The sequence below is a fragment of the Scyliorhinus torazame genome, chromosome 18 (assembly GCF_047496885.1).
Source record: "Scyliorhinus torazame isolate Kashiwa2021f chromosome 18, sScyTor2.1, whole genome shotgun sequence".
Lineage (NCBI taxonomy): Eukaryota > Metazoa > Chordata > Chondrichthyes > Carcharhiniformes > Scyliorhinidae > Scyliorhinus > Scyliorhinus torazame.
Window position 1 is genome coordinate 77,028,695 of NC_092724.1, and position 14,361 is coordinate 77,043,055.

A 14,361-nucleotide genomic window follows, 5' to 3' on the forward strand; every position below is an offset into this window, starting at 1 on the left:
GGTGCATCCGGGCAGTGACAGATGCCCTTTATGCCATGGCGCACCGCTACATCCGCTTCCCCGTGGACCGGGCCAGCCAAGATGCCCGGGCCGTGGGCTTCTCTGCCGTTGCCGGGTTCCCCATGGTCCAGGGCGCGATCGATGGGATGCACGTCGCCGTGCGGCCACCTGCAGAGAACAGGGCCGTGTTGACTAATAGGAAGGGGACCTATTCAATGAACGTACAGGTGGTCTGCGACCACCGCATGATGATCCTGCACGTCTGCGCCCGTCACCCAGGCAGTGTACACGACTCATTCGTGTTGTCGCGGTCATCCATCCCCGGCATGTACGAGGGACGCCATCCCCGGCTGAGGGGCTGGTTGCTGGGCGACAGGGGCTACCCATTGCGATCGTGGCTGATGAGCCTATACGGAGGCCACGCAATGAGGCGGAGAACCGCTACAATGATGCCCATGTAGCGACAAGGGGAGTGATCGAGAGGTGCTTTGGCGTGCTGAAGATGCGTTTCAGGTGCCTGGACCTCTCTGGGGCGCCCTCCAGTATCGTCAGATAGGGTCGGCCGCATCATTGTGGTGTGCTGCGTCCTGCACAACATAGCCCAGCAGAGGGGCGATGTGCCGCAGGCAGAGGAGGGCGGAGTGGAGGAGCAGCAGGAAGAGGCCCAGTCCTCCCCAGATGAGGGGATGGGGGCAATGGTCAGGGCAGACGGGGTAGACACAGGCGGGTGGCTGTCCACCGTTACCGCTGGCCCAGCGGGCACGGGACAGACTGATAGACGCCCGCTTCACTGACTAGATGGGCGTGGGAATCGGGTAGTATGGCCACAGACCGCACACCATGACAACAGCTGACCACCCACACCCCCACCCATCCACCCACCCAGCACCCTCACCTCCTTCCCAACCCCACACACCCACCCGCATGCACACCACCCCCCCACCCCCAATTGCCGATCCACCGGCGGCACAACGGGCCGGGCTCACCCAGTTGCGGGTGGACGCGTGTCTATCGCAGGCCATGGAGAATGATGACAACCCGCCTCCGATGAGCTCCTGGCTCTACATCGTTGGACTATGTCTGACCCATGGCCACAGTACCACCATCCACCCGGACCATCCCTGCATGCGGCTGTGACACTGCAGCGCACGGTCCCGTCCTCTGCCCGGGGGATGTTGATGGCGGCCCAGGGGGAAGGGGCAGACTCACCTGGGGCTGAGGTAAGACCACCCCTCACACACACACTTGCGCTCAACGTACATGACACCCCCGCACACTTTGGACAGAGCACAAAGGCAGCTTCTGTAGGTGTAACATTGACTTTAATAACCAAAGGAGTTCATGCACGTGCCTAGCCCCTAAAACTCATCTGTGCCCTGCACCCGTGCCAACTTACTCAGTGTCTAATTGTTTGGCCTTACGGGCCCTTTGACTACGTCTACGTGGTTCCCCAGACGGTACAGCAGAACTGGAGGTGGACTCCTGTGATTCCTGCCCTCTGACACTGGATCCCTTTGGCGGCCGTTTCCTGGGGCGTCCTGGCCTAGATGGGCCAGGCTGCGACCCGGGCGACTGGGATGGCGAGCTGCCAGCCTGTCCTGCCCGTTGCCCACCCGATGCACCTGGGACGGAAGGGGGGGAGTCCGAGGTGTCGCGGTGTACCGGGACCTCCCCTACAGAGGGAGCCGGGACGGACCACACCACCTCCTCCTCCCTCGGGGTGCCCGATGGCCCCCAGGCCTCTACATGGGTGGGGGATGCGAACGGACTGGCCATCCGAGACGCGCCCCCGACATCTGGCGCTGCCAGTCTGGAGGCCCGTGCTGGTATCGACAGGGGTCTGCAGGTTTGCAGCCATGGAGCCCAGGGGTTGTCGAACCCTGTCTGCGACAGTGCGACGCCAGCTCGCACATGGGCACTGGCGCCGATGCCCTCAGCGATGGCCTGCTGAGACTGGGCCATGGCCTGCAGAGACTGGGCCATGGCCTGCAGAGACTGGGCTATGGCCTGCTGAGACTGGGCCATGGCCTGCTGAGACTGGGCCATAGCCTGCTGAGACTGGGCTATGGCGTTGAGCGCCTCTGCCATCTGGCGCTGGCACTGGCTCATGGCCTCCTGTGAGAGGGCAGCCATTTCCTGGGCCACAGACGCCGCCTGCACGGAAGGGCCCAGGCCTCGCAAACCGTTCCCATGTCTGACACCGTCGCACCCATTGCCTCCACCGCGGACGCCACCCGTGCGGTGTCAGCCTGGGTGGCACGCATGACCGGGACCACTCCCAGCTCCTGGATGCGGGTGGACTCCTCCACCTGCGACCGCAGCCGCCGCAAGCACCCGTCACCCTATTCGCTCGTCTCCGTGTCGGTGGTTGCATCGGATCTATGTGTGGGTGTGGTAACTGCAGGAACCGGGATCCATCTGGGCGCAGATGTTCGCTTGGCCTGGGCTGCCCTCCGACCGCCCGGTCCCTCTGCTGCTCCTACCTCCACCTGCTGTACCGGGACGGCTGTGTTGTGCGCACCAGTGAGTGTACCAGACGCCTCATCACTAAAGTGCCCAACCGTGGTTGAGTGTTTCTGCGATGGTGGAGGGTGTTGGTGACAGCAGTGGCGTTGTGTCGTGCTCTTCGTCCCACTCTGAGTCCATGGCACTTTGGGGTGGGGGTTCGTCTCCACCCATCCACTCTGAGTCACTGTCCGGTATTTCGTCTTCCCGGGTAGGGTTGTCCTGGGTAGTGCTGTCCCGGGTAGTGCTGTCCCGGGTAGTGCTGTCCCGGGTAGTGCTGTCCGGGTAGTGGTGTCCCGGGTAGGGGTGTCCTGGGTAGTGGTGTCCCGGGTAGGGGTGTCCTGGATAGTGGTGTCCTGGGTAGTGGTGTCCTGGCTCGGATGTGACGGGGGCCTGTGGCTGCCCCCTCATCGCTGGGTGGTCGCTCCCGCACGTGACGGAGGTGTCGTCTCCCTGTTGCTCCAGGTCTCTCCGTCTCCCGTGGTGTGCGAGGGGCATCCTGCGGGCCGTCGCATGCTGGAGGGTGCGGGTCTCTCCGTCTCCCGTGGTCTCCGAGGGGCATCCTGCGGGCGTCGCATGCTGGAGGGTGCGGGTCTCTCCGTCTCCTGTGGTCTCCGAGGGGCATCCTGCGGGCGGTCGCATGCTGGAGGGTGCGGGTCTCTCGTCTCCTGTGGTCTCCGAGGGGCATCCTGCGGGCAGTGTGCATCTGCGGGGATGGGTGCCTGGACGTTTGGTCCTGCGACACACAATGAAGCATGCATGGTTAGACATCAGGCAGTGATCAGGTGATACGGGGGAGGGGGATATAGGGGAGGGGGGATATGGGGACGGGCTGTTGGTGGCTCACTTGCTCGTGGGGCCCCGACATCTGCATCAGCAACCTCCCGGTCCTCAGGTCCGCCAGCCAGTTCCAGGGCCCTTTCCTCGTGTACGGTCAGTGGCCTCTCATCAGCGGGCCCTCCTCCAGTCCTCACATGCTCCCTATTGTTGTGTGCGCGCTTCTCCTGGGGGGGTGGGGGGGGGGGTGGTGGCAGGGGTAAAAGGCAACAGTGTTAGGCAGGTATATGAATGCACGCCATCGGTTGCGCGTGCATTGCAGAGGTTAAGGTTAGGGCTGGATTCACTTGGGGATATGGGGGATATGGGGGAGGGGGGGATATGGGGGAGGGGGGGGATATGGGGGATGGGGGATATGGGGGAGGGGGGATATGGGGGAGGGGGGGATATGGGGAATATGGGGGAGGGGGATATGGGGGAGGGGGGATATGGGGAGGGGGGATATGGGGGATATGGGGGAGGGGGGGATATGGGGGAGGGGGGATATGGGGGAGGGGGGAATATGGGGGATATGGGGATATGGGGGAGGGGGGAATATGGGGGATATGGGGGAGGGGGGGATATGGGGGAGGGGGGGATATGGGGGATATGGGGGAGGGGGGATATGGGGGATATGGGGGAGGGGGGATATGGGGGATATGGGGGAGGGGGGATATGGGGGATATGGGGGAGGGGGGATATGGGGGGGATATGGGGGAGGGGGGATATGGGGGATATGGGGGAGGGGGATATGGGGGAGGGGGGATATGGGGGATATGGGGGAGGGGGGATATGGGGGATATGGGGGAGGGGGGATATGGGGGAGGGGGGGGATATGGGGGAGGGGGGGATTTGGGGGAGGGGGGATATGGGGGATATGGGGAGGCTCACCCTGCCTGCTCTGACGAGGTCGTTCACCTTCTTGTGGCACTGGGTGCCTGTCCGTGGTGTTAGGGCCACAGCGGTGACGGCCTCTGCCACCTCCCTCCACAGACGCCGGCTGTGGCGTGGGGCAACTCTGCGGCCGTGCCCGGGATACAGGGCGTCCCTCCTCTGCTCCACCGCGTCCAGGAGCGCCTCCACATCGCGTGACTCGAACCTCGGGGCTGAGCGACGGCCAGCCATCAAGTCGGGTGTTGCGGTCGGCTGTTCCGGTCGGGTGGGGGGGAGCTGCGCGGCCTTATGAGCCGTCACGCCGTGCAGCGCATATGACGCTGCACGGCGTGAACTACTTCGCAAGCGCGGATCCCGTTACGTCGCTGCTAGCCCATTTCGGGCCGCAGACTATCGGCCCATTTTTATGACGTGACGCAAGTGGGATTTGCGCCGTTTTTTGCGCCGATCGGCGGACTTTCCGCCGATAATGGAGAATTTCGCCCCAGTAGTGGGGAAACTTTTGGAAAAGATACTGAGGGACAGGGGGCGGGATTCTCCGTAATCGGCGCGATGTCCGCCGACCGGCGCCAGAAACGGCGCGAATCAGTCCGGCATCGCGCCGCCCCAAAGGTGCGGAATTCTCCGCATCTTGAGGGGCCGAGCCCTCACCTTGAGGGGCTAGGCCCGCGCCGGACTGATTTCCGCCCCGCCAGCTGGCGGGAAAGGCCTTTGGTGCCCCGCCAGTTGGCGCGGAAATGACTTTGCCGTGCGGCGCATGCGTGGGAGCGTCAGCGGCCGCTCACGGCATCCCCGCGCATGCGCAGTGGAGGGGGTCTCTTCCTCCTCCGCCATAGTGGAGACCATGGCGAAGGCGGAAGGAAAAGAGTGCCCCCCACGGCACAGGCCCGCCCGCGGATTGGTGGGCCCCGATCGCGGGCCAGGCCACCGTGGGGGCACCCCCCGGGGCCAGATCGCCCCGCGCCCCCCCCAGGACCCTGGAGCCCGTCCGCGCCGCCTTGTCCCGCCGTTCGAAAGGTGGTTCAATCCATGCCGGCTGGCGTGGGTTGACAGCGGCGGGACTTCAGGCCATCGCAGGCCGGAGAATCGCCAGGGGATTTCCGACGACCGGCGCGGCCCAATTCCCGCCCCCGCCAAATCTCTGGTGGCGGAGAATTCGGGATTCACGATGGCCCCCGGCAATTCTCCGACCCGGTGGGGGGGTCGGAGAATCGCGCCCAGGATATATGGACGTTTGGAAGAAAATGGACGAGTTAGTGAAAGGCAGCATGATTTTGTACAGGGAAGGTGATTTCTCACCAACTTGACTGAGGTTTTAGAAGAGGTGACAAAGGAAATTGATGATGGAAGGACTGTGGATGTAGTTTATATGGACTTGAGTAAAGCGTTGACAAGGTCCCACATGGCTTGCTGGTACAAAAACTAAAATCACATGGGATTGGCAGAGTTGCTGATAGTGCCAAGGATTGTCAGAGGATACAACACAATAGATTGGAGATGGAGTTTAATCCGGACAAATTCGAGGTAGTGCATTTTGGAGGATCAAATCTAAATATGAATTTATTGTAAATAACAGAACCCTTAGGAATATTAACAAAACAGAGGGATTTGGGCGTGCAGGTCCACAGTTCCTTAAAAGTAGCATCATAGGTGGCCAAGGTTGTTAAGAAGGCATATGGCATGCTTACCTTCATCAGCCAGGGCATTGAGTACAAGAGTTGGGAAATCATGTTGCAGCTATATAAAACCTTGGTTAGGCTGTATTTGGAGTATTGCATGCAGTTCTGGTCACCACATTATCAGAACAACGTGGAAGCTTTGGAGAGAGTGCAAAGAAGGTTCACCAGGATGTTTCCTGGTCTCAAGGGTGTTGGCTATGAGGAGAGATTGAATAAACAAGGATTGTTTTCACTGGAAAGATGGAGGCTGAGGGGAGATCTGATAGAGGTCTACAAAATTCTGAGAGGCATAGACAGGGTGGATAGTCAGAGGCTTTTTCCAAGGGTGGAAGTGTCAATTACAAGGAGACACATGTCCAAGGCGAGAGGGGGAAAGTTTAAGGGAGATTGATGGATGCCAGAGGATATGGTGGAAGCAGGCATTTAAGAGGCATCTGAATGGATATGTGAATAGGGAGGAAATAGAGGGATACGGACCGAGTAAGGAGAAAACGTTTTATTCCAGTTGGAGCATCATGATCAGCACAGGTTTGGAGGGCCGAAGGGCTGTACTTGTTCTTTGTTCACAGTTCTCCCACAAGACAAAGGACGGGAATCTCACCTACCCGGCGGGGCGGGCGGACCAGGCGCCAAGGAGTGGCGTGAACCACTCCGGCGTCGGGCCGCCCCGAAGGTGCGGAATCCTCTGCACCTTCAGGGGCTAGGCCAGCGCCGGAGTGGTTTGCGCCCTGCCGGCCACGCGGAATGTGCTTGGTACCACGCCAACAGGCACCAAAGGGCCTTTGGCGCGCGTTGGCGTATGCGCAGGAGCATCAGCGTGTGCTGGCGTCATCCCAGCGCATGCACGGTGGGGGGGGTTCATCTCTGCGTCGGCCATCGACTTTTACACCAGCCAACGCAGAGGAATAGAGTGCGGCCACGGCACAAGCCCGCACGCGGATCGGTGGGCCCCAATCGCGGGCCAGGCCACCGTGGGGGCACGTCCCGGGGCCAGATCCTCCCGCGCCCCCCCGAGGCCGCCCATGCAGCCAGGTCCCGCCGGTAAGTACCTACTCTAATTTAGGCCGGCGAGACCGGGCAGCCACTCAGACCATCGCGGGCCGGAGAATCGGCGAGAGGCCGCTGCTAGCAGCCGGCGCGATGCGATTCCCGCCCCCGCCAAATCCACCGCGCCGGAGCATTCGGCAGCTGGCGGGGGCGGGATTCACGCCGCCCCCCGGCGATTCTCCGGCCCGGCGGGGGGTCGGAGAATCCCGCCCAAAGTGCCTCCTCACTGACAGGACTGACAACATCAACTCACCACCTTACTCCTCATGTCAGTACAAATCACCAGCGGTCTCCAGTATGTCACATACCTTATTCCTGCTGTGAATGAAGAGTTCCATCATTTCCGGTCTGAGTTGGTCATGGTTTTTATCCAGGAATTTATGAACCTGTGTGAAATAAATAACCTGCTTAATTCTCTGAAAAATGACAGATGAAAGTGTTATAATTCAGTCAGTGTATAAACCAATCCCAATACGAGCATTAGAAGGATGTTGGTGTTTAGAGTCGATGGTCTAGAAAACCTCAGTTAAATAAAAATGCAGTGCTGATTTCACCATCATGGGGTCAGATTGATGGGGTCAGATTTCTGAACTCAGGTGTGAACCTGTGAAGGCAAAGGACCCATACTCCAAAACCAGTGGGCAAGAGGACCACATAAAATTGTTCTTCTTCATCATTGGGAGCCAACTGGGTGTTGGATGTAATTGTACCCCAAACGGCATCGGGCCAAGGATGGGTTGAGCAACTGGGGATGCTGACATGGGGGATGTGGGGATGATCATTGTAGGGGGCGTCGGGGTGAGCAGTGTTGGTGTTCTAGGGGGGTGAGCAGTGTGAGGGTGTGGGGGGGGGGGTGGTGAGCAGTGTGAGGGTGTGGGGGGGAGGTGAGCAGTGTGGGGGTGTGGGGGGGGGGTGAGCAGTGTGGGGGGGTGAGCAGTGTGGGGACTGTGGGGGGGGGGTGCAGTGTGGGGGGTGTGGGGGGTGAGCACTGTGGGGTGTGTGGGGGGTGAGCAGTGTGGGGGGGTGAGGAGTGTCAGTGTGTGGGGGGTGAGCAGAGTGGGGGCTAGGGGGTGAGCAGTGTGGGGGGTGTGGGGGGGTGAGCAGTGTGGGGGGGTGGGGGGGAGTGAGCAGTGTGGGGGTGTGGGGGGGTGAGCAGTGTGGGGGGGGTGGGGGGGGTGAGCAGTGTGAGGGGGTGAGCAGTGTGGGGGGTGTGGGGGGGTGAGCACTGTGTGGGGGTGAGCAGTGTGGGGGGGGTGAGCAGTGTCAGGGTGTGGGGGGTGAGCAGAATGGGGGCTAAGGGGTGAGCAGTGTGGGGGGTGTGGGGGGTGTGGGGGGGTGAGCCGTTTTGGGGGGTGGGGGGGTGAGCAGTGGAGGGTGTGGGGGGGGTGAGCAGTGTGGGGAGGGTGGAGGGGGTGAGCACTGTGGGGTGTGTGGGGGGTGAGCAGTGTGGGGGGGTGAGGAGTGTCAGGGTGTGGGGGTGAGCAGAGTGGGGGCTAGGGGGTGAGCAGTGTGGGGGGTGTGGGGGATGAGCAGTGTGAGGGGGTGGGGGGAGTGAGCAGTATGGGGGTGTGGGGAGGGTGAGCAGTGTGGGGGAGGGTGGGGGGTGAGCAGTGTGGGGAGTGTGAGCGGGTGAGCAGTGTGGGGGGTGTGGGGGGGTGAGCACTGTGGGGTGTGTGGGGGGTGAGTAGTGTGGGGGGGTGAGCAGTGTCAGGGTGTGGGGGGTGAGCAGAGTGGGGGCTAGGGGGTGAGCAGTGTGGGGGGTGTGGGGGGTGAGCAGTGTGGAGGGTAGGGGGTGAGCAGTGTGGGGCTGTGGGGGGTGAGCAGTGTGGGGTGTGTGTGGGGGGTCAGCAGTGTCAGGGTGTGGGGGGAGTGAGCAGTGTGGGGGGTGTGGGGGGTGAGCAGTGTGGGGGGTAGGGGGTGAGCAGTGTGGGGGTGTGGGGAGGGTGAGCAGTGTGGGGGTGTGGGGGGATAAGCAGTGTGGAGTGTGTGGGGGATGAGCAGTGTGGGGGTTGTGGGGGGGGGGTGGGCAGTGTGGGGGGTAGGGGGTGAGCAGTGTGGGGGGGGTAGCAGTGTGGGGGGTGTGGGTGGTGAGCAGTGTGGGGAGGTAGAGGGTGAGCAGAGTGTGGGGTGTGTGGTGGGTGAGCAGTGTGGGGGGTGAGCAGTGGGGGTGTGGGGAGGGTGAGCAGTGTGGGGGGGTGAGCAGTGTGGGGGGTGTGGGGGGGTGAGCAGTGTGGGGGTGTGGGGGTGTGAGCAGTGTGGGGGGGTGGGGGGGGGGTGAGCAGTGTGGGGGTGTAGGGGGGGGGTGAGCAGTGTGGGGGTGTGGGGGGGTGAGCAGTGTGGGGGGGGTGAGCAGTGCGGGGGTGCGGGGTGGTGAGCAGTGTGGGGGGTGTGGGGTGAGTGAGCAGTGTGGGGGGTGAGCAGTGTGGGGGCGTGGGGGTGTGTGAGCAGTGTTGGGGGAGTAGGGGGGTGAGCAGTGCGGGGGGTGTCGGGGGGTGAGCAGTGTGGGGGATGTGGGGGGTGCGCAGTGTGGGGGGTGAGCAGTCTGGGGTGTGTGGGGGTGGTGAGCAATGTGGGGGGTGAGCAGTGTGGGGGTGTGGGGGGTGAGCAGTGTGGGGGATGTGGGGGGGTGAGCAGTGTGGGGGATGTGGGGGGGGTTGAGCAGTGTGGGGGTGTGGGGGGGTGAGCAGTGTGTGGGGGGGTGAGCAGTGTGGGGGGTGTGGGGGAGGTGAGCAGTGTGGGCGTGTGGGGAGGGTGAGCAGTGTTGGGGGAGTGGGGGGGGTGAGCAGTGTTGGGGGAGTGCGGGGGTGAGGCAGTGTTGGAGGAGTGGGGGGGTGAGCAGTGTGGGGGTATGGGGGGGTGAGCAGTGTGGGGGTGTTGGGGTGTGAGCAGTGTGGGGGGTGTGGGGGGTGAGCAGTGTGGGGGGTGAGCAGTGTGGGAGGGGTGGGGGGGTGAGCAGTGTGGGGGTGTGGGAGGGTGAACAGTATGGGGGTTGTGGGGGGGTGAGCAGTGTGGGGGTTGTGGTGCGGTGAGCAGTGTGGGTGTGTGGGGAGGGTGAGCAGTGTGGGTATGTGGGGAGGGTGAGCAGTGTGGTGGGTGTGGGGCGGTGAGCATTGTGGGTGTGTGGGGGGTGAGCAGTGTGGGGGTGTGGGGAGGGTGAGCAGTGTTGGGGGAGTGGGGGGGTGAGCAGTGTTGGGGGAGTGCGGGGGTGAGCAGTGTTGGAGGAGTGGGGGGGTGAGCAGTGTGGGGGTATGGGGGGGTGAGCAATGTGGGCTGTGGGGGTGTGAGCAGTGTGGGGGGTGTGGGGGGTGAGCAGTGTGGGGGGTGAGCAGTGTGGGAGGGGTGGGGGGGGTGAGCAGTGTGGGGGTGTGGTAGGGTGAACAGTATGGGGGGTGTGGGGGGGTGAGCAGTGTGGGGGTTGTGGGGCGGTGAGCAGTGTGGGTGTGAGGGGAGGGTAAGCAGTGTGGGTATGTGGGGAGGGTGAGCAGTGTGGTGGGTGTGGGGCGGTGAGCATTGTGGGTGTGGGGGGGGTGAGCAGTGTGGGGGCGTGGGGGTGTGAGCGGTGTTGGGGGTGAGCTGTGTGGGGTGTGGGGAGGGTGAGCTCTGTGGGGGTGTGGGGGGTGAGCAGTGTGGGGGTGTTGGGGGGTGAGCAGTGTGGGGGGTGTGGGGGGGTGAGTAGTGTGGTGGGTGTGGGAGGGTGAGCAGTGTGAGGGGAGTGGGGGGCTGAGCAGTGTGGGGGGTTGAGCATAGTGGGAGGCTGGGGGGGTGAGCAGTGTGGGGTGTGTGAGCAGTGTGTGGGGGGGTGGAGGGGTGAGCAGTGTTGGGGGAGTGGGGGTGTGAGCAGTTTTGGGGGAGTGGGGGGTTGAGCAGTGTGGGGGGTGTGGGGGGGGGTGAGCAATGTGGGGTGTGTGGGGATGGGGTGAGCAGCGTGAGGGTGTGGGGAGGGTGAGCAGTGTGGGGGGAATGGGGGGGTGAACAGTGTGGGGGTGTGGGGGGAGTGAGCAGTGTGGGGGGTGTGGGGGTGTGAGCAGTGTTGGGGGAGTGGGGGGGTGAACAGTGTGGGGGGTGAACAGTGTGGGGGTGTTGGGAGGGTGAGCAGAGTGGGGGTGTGGGGAGCGTGAGCAGTGTATGGGTGTGGGGGGGTGAGCAGTGTGGGGGTGAGCAGTGTGGGGGTGTGGGGGTGAGCAGTGTGGGGGTGTGGGGGTGAGCAGTGTGGGGGGTGAGCAGTGTTGGGGGTGAGCAGTGTGGGGGGTGTGGGGTTGAGCAGTGTGGGGGCGTGGGGGGTGTGAGCAGTGTTGGGGATGTGGGGGAGTGAGCAGTGTGGGGGGTGAGCAGTCCGGGGGGTGTGGGGGGGTGAGCAATGTGGGGGGTGAGCAGTCCGGGGGGTGTGGGGGGGTGAGCAATGTGGGGGGTGAGCAATGTGGGGGTGTGGGAGTGTGAGCAGTGTGGGGGATGTGGGGGGGTGAGCAGTGTGCGGGGTGTGGGGGGTTTGTGCAGTGTGGGGGTGTGGGGGGGTGAGCAGTGTGTGGGGGGGTGAGCTGTGTGGGGGGTGTGGGGGAGGTGAGCAGTGTGGGGGTGTGGGGAGGGTGAGCAGTGTTGGGGGAGTGGGGGGGGTGAGCAGTGTTGGGGGAGTGGGGGGGGTGAGCAGTGTGGGGGTATGGGGGGTGAGCAGTGGGGGGTGTGGGGGGTGAGCAGTGTGGGGGTGTGAGCTGTGTGGGGGTTGTGGGGGGGTGAGCAGTGTGGGGGGTGAGCAGTGTGGGAGGTGTGGGGGGGTGAGCAGTGTGGGGGTGTGGGAGGGTGAGCAGTATGGGGGGTGTGGGCGGGTGAGCAGTGTGGGGGTTGTGGGGCGGTGAGCAGTGTGGGTGTGTGGGAGGGTGAGCAGTGTGGGTATGTGGGGAGGGTGAGCAGTGTGGTGCGTGTGGGGCGGTGAGCAGTGTGGGTGTGTGGGGAGGGTGAGCAGTGTGGGGAGGGTGAGCACTGTGGGGGTGTGGGGGGGTGGTGAGCAGTGTGGGGGTGTTAGGGGTTGAGCAGTGTGGGGGGTGTGGGGCGGTGAGCAGTGTGGGTGTGTGGGGAGGGTGAGCAGTGTGGGGAGGGTGAGCACTGTGGGGGTGTGGGGGGGTGGTGAGCAGTGTGGGGGTGTTAGGGGGTGAGCAGTGTGGGGGGTGTGGGGGGGTGAGCAGTGTGGTGGGTGTGGGGGGGGTGAGCTGTGTGAGGGGTGTGGGGGGCTGAGCAGTGTGGGGGTGTGGGGATGGTGAGCAGTGTTGGGGGAGTGGGGGGGTGAGCAGTGTGGGGATGTGGGGTGGTGAGCAGTGTGGGGGGTTGAGCAGAGTGGGGGGGGGGTGAGTAGTGTGGTGGTGTGAGCAGTGTGGGGTGTGTGAGCAGTGTGTGGGGGGGGGTGGGGGGGTGAGTAGTGTGGGGGTGTGAGCAGTCTGTGCTGTGTGAACAGTGTGGGGGGTGGGGGGCAGATCAGTGTGGGGGTGTGGGGAGGGTGAGCAGTGTTGGGGGAGTGGGGGTGTGAGCAGTTTTGGGGGAGTGGGCGGTTGATCAGTCTGGTGGTGTGGGGGGTGAGCAGTGTGGGGTGTGTGGGGGGGGGTGAGCAGCGTGGGGGTGTGGGGAGGGTGAGCAGTGTGGGGAGAATGGGGGGATGAGCAGTGTGGGGGTGTAGGGGGGGGTGAGCAGTGTGGGGTGTGTGGGGGGGGTGAGCAGCGTGGGGGTGTGGGGAGGGTGAGCAGTGTGGGGGGAATGGGAGGGTGAGCAGTGTGGGGGGTGTGGGGGGGATGAGCATTGTGGGGGTTGTGGGGGGATGAGGATTGTGGGGGGGGTGGGGGGGTGAGCGGTGTGGGGAGGGTGACCAGTGTCGGGGGTGTGAGGGGGTGAGGGGTGTGGGGGGGTGAGCAGTGTGGGGGGGGGTGTGGTGGTGACCAGTGTGGGGGGTGTGGGGGGGTGAGCAGTGTGGTGGGTGAGCAGTGTGGGGGGGTGTGTAGTAGTGAGCAGTGTGGGGGTGTGGGGAGGGTGAGCAGTGTGGGGGTGTGGGGGGGTGAGCAGTGTGGGGGTTGTGGTGGGGGTTGAGCAGTGTGGGGGGTGTGGGGGGGTGAGCAGTGTGGGGGTGTGAGCAGTGTGGGGTGTGTGGGGGGGGTGAGCAGTGTGGGGGTGTGGGGGGGGTGAGCAGTGTGGGGGTGTTGGGAGGGTGAGCAGAGTGGGGGTGTGGGGAGGGTGAGCAGTGTGGGGGGGTGAGCAGTGTGGGGGGGTGATCAGTGTGGGGGGTGTGGGGGGGTGAGCAGTGTGGGGGTGTGGGGGTGTGAGCAGTGTGGGGGGTGGGGGGGGGGTGAGCAGTGTGGGGGGTGTGGGGGGTGTGAGCAGTGTGGGGGTGTGGGGGGGTGAGCAGTGTGGGGGGTGTGGGGGGGTGAGCAGTGTGGGGGTGTGGGGGGGTGAGCAGTGTGGGGGGTGTGGGGGAGTGAGCAGTGTGGGGGGTGAGCAGTGTGGGGGCGTGGGGGGGTGTGAGCAGTGCTGGGGGAGTAGGGGGGTGAGCAGTGCAGGGGGTGTCGGGGGGTGAGCAGTGTGGGGGATGTGGGGGGGTGAGCAGTGTGGGGGGTGAGCAGTCTGGGTTGTGTGGGGGTGGTGAGCAATGTGGGGGGTGAGCAGTGTGGGGGGGTGTGCAGTGTGGGGGATGTGGGGGGTGAGCAGTGTGGGGGCTGTGGGGGGGTTGAGCAGTGTGGGGGTGTGGGGGGGTGAGCAGTGTGTGGGGGGGTGAGCAGTGTGGGGGGTGTGGGGGAGGTGAGCAGTGTGGGGGTGTGGGGAGGGTGAGCAGTGTTGGGGGAGTGGGGGGGTGAGCAGTGTTGGGGGAGTGCGGGGGTGAGCAGTGTTGGAGGAGTGGGGGGGTGAGCTGTGTGGGGGTATGGGGGGGTGAGCAATGTGGGCTGTGGGGGTGTGAGCAGTGTGGGGGGTGTGGGGGGTGAGCAGTGTGGGAGGGGTGGGGGGGGTGAGCAGTGTGGGGGTGTGGGAGGGTGAACAGTATGGGGGGTGTGGGGGGGTGAGCAGTGTGGGGGTTGTGGGGCGGTGAGCAGTGTGGGTGTGAGGGGAGGGTGAGCAGTGTGGGTATGTGGGGAGGGTGAGCAGTGTGGTGGGTGTGGGGCGGTGAGCATTGTGGGTGTGTGGGGGGTGAGCAGTGTGGGGTCGTGGGGGTGTGAGCGGTGTTGGGGGTGAGCAGTGTGGGGTGTGGGGAGGGTGAGCACTGTGGGGGTGTGGGGGGGTGAGCAGTGTGGGGGTGTTGGGGGGTGAGCAGTGTGGGGGGTGTGGGGGGGTGAGCAGTGTGGTGGGTGTGGGAGGGTGAGCAGTGTGAGGGTTGTGGGGGGCTGAGCAGTGTGGGGGGTTGAGCATAGTGGGAGGCTGGGGGGGTGAGCAGTGTGGGGGGTGTGAGCAGTGT

At 64.3% G+C, this 14,361-nt stretch overlaps 1 protein-coding gene across 1 annotated transcript in view; it reads right to left on the reverse strand.

Moving 5' to 3' along the window:
* The window catches only part of myo15b (myosin XVB), a 462,078-nt gene that overhangs the window by 381,318 nt on the left and 66,399 nt on the right, over nt 1–14,361 (reverse strand). Inside the window, exon 5 of the mRNA XM_072481964.1 lies at nt 7,250–7,327. Coding sequence (XP_072338065.1) covers nt 7,250–7,327 — 78 coding nt within the window. The remainder of the gene's footprint in view (nt 1–7,249; nt 7,328–14,361) is intronic.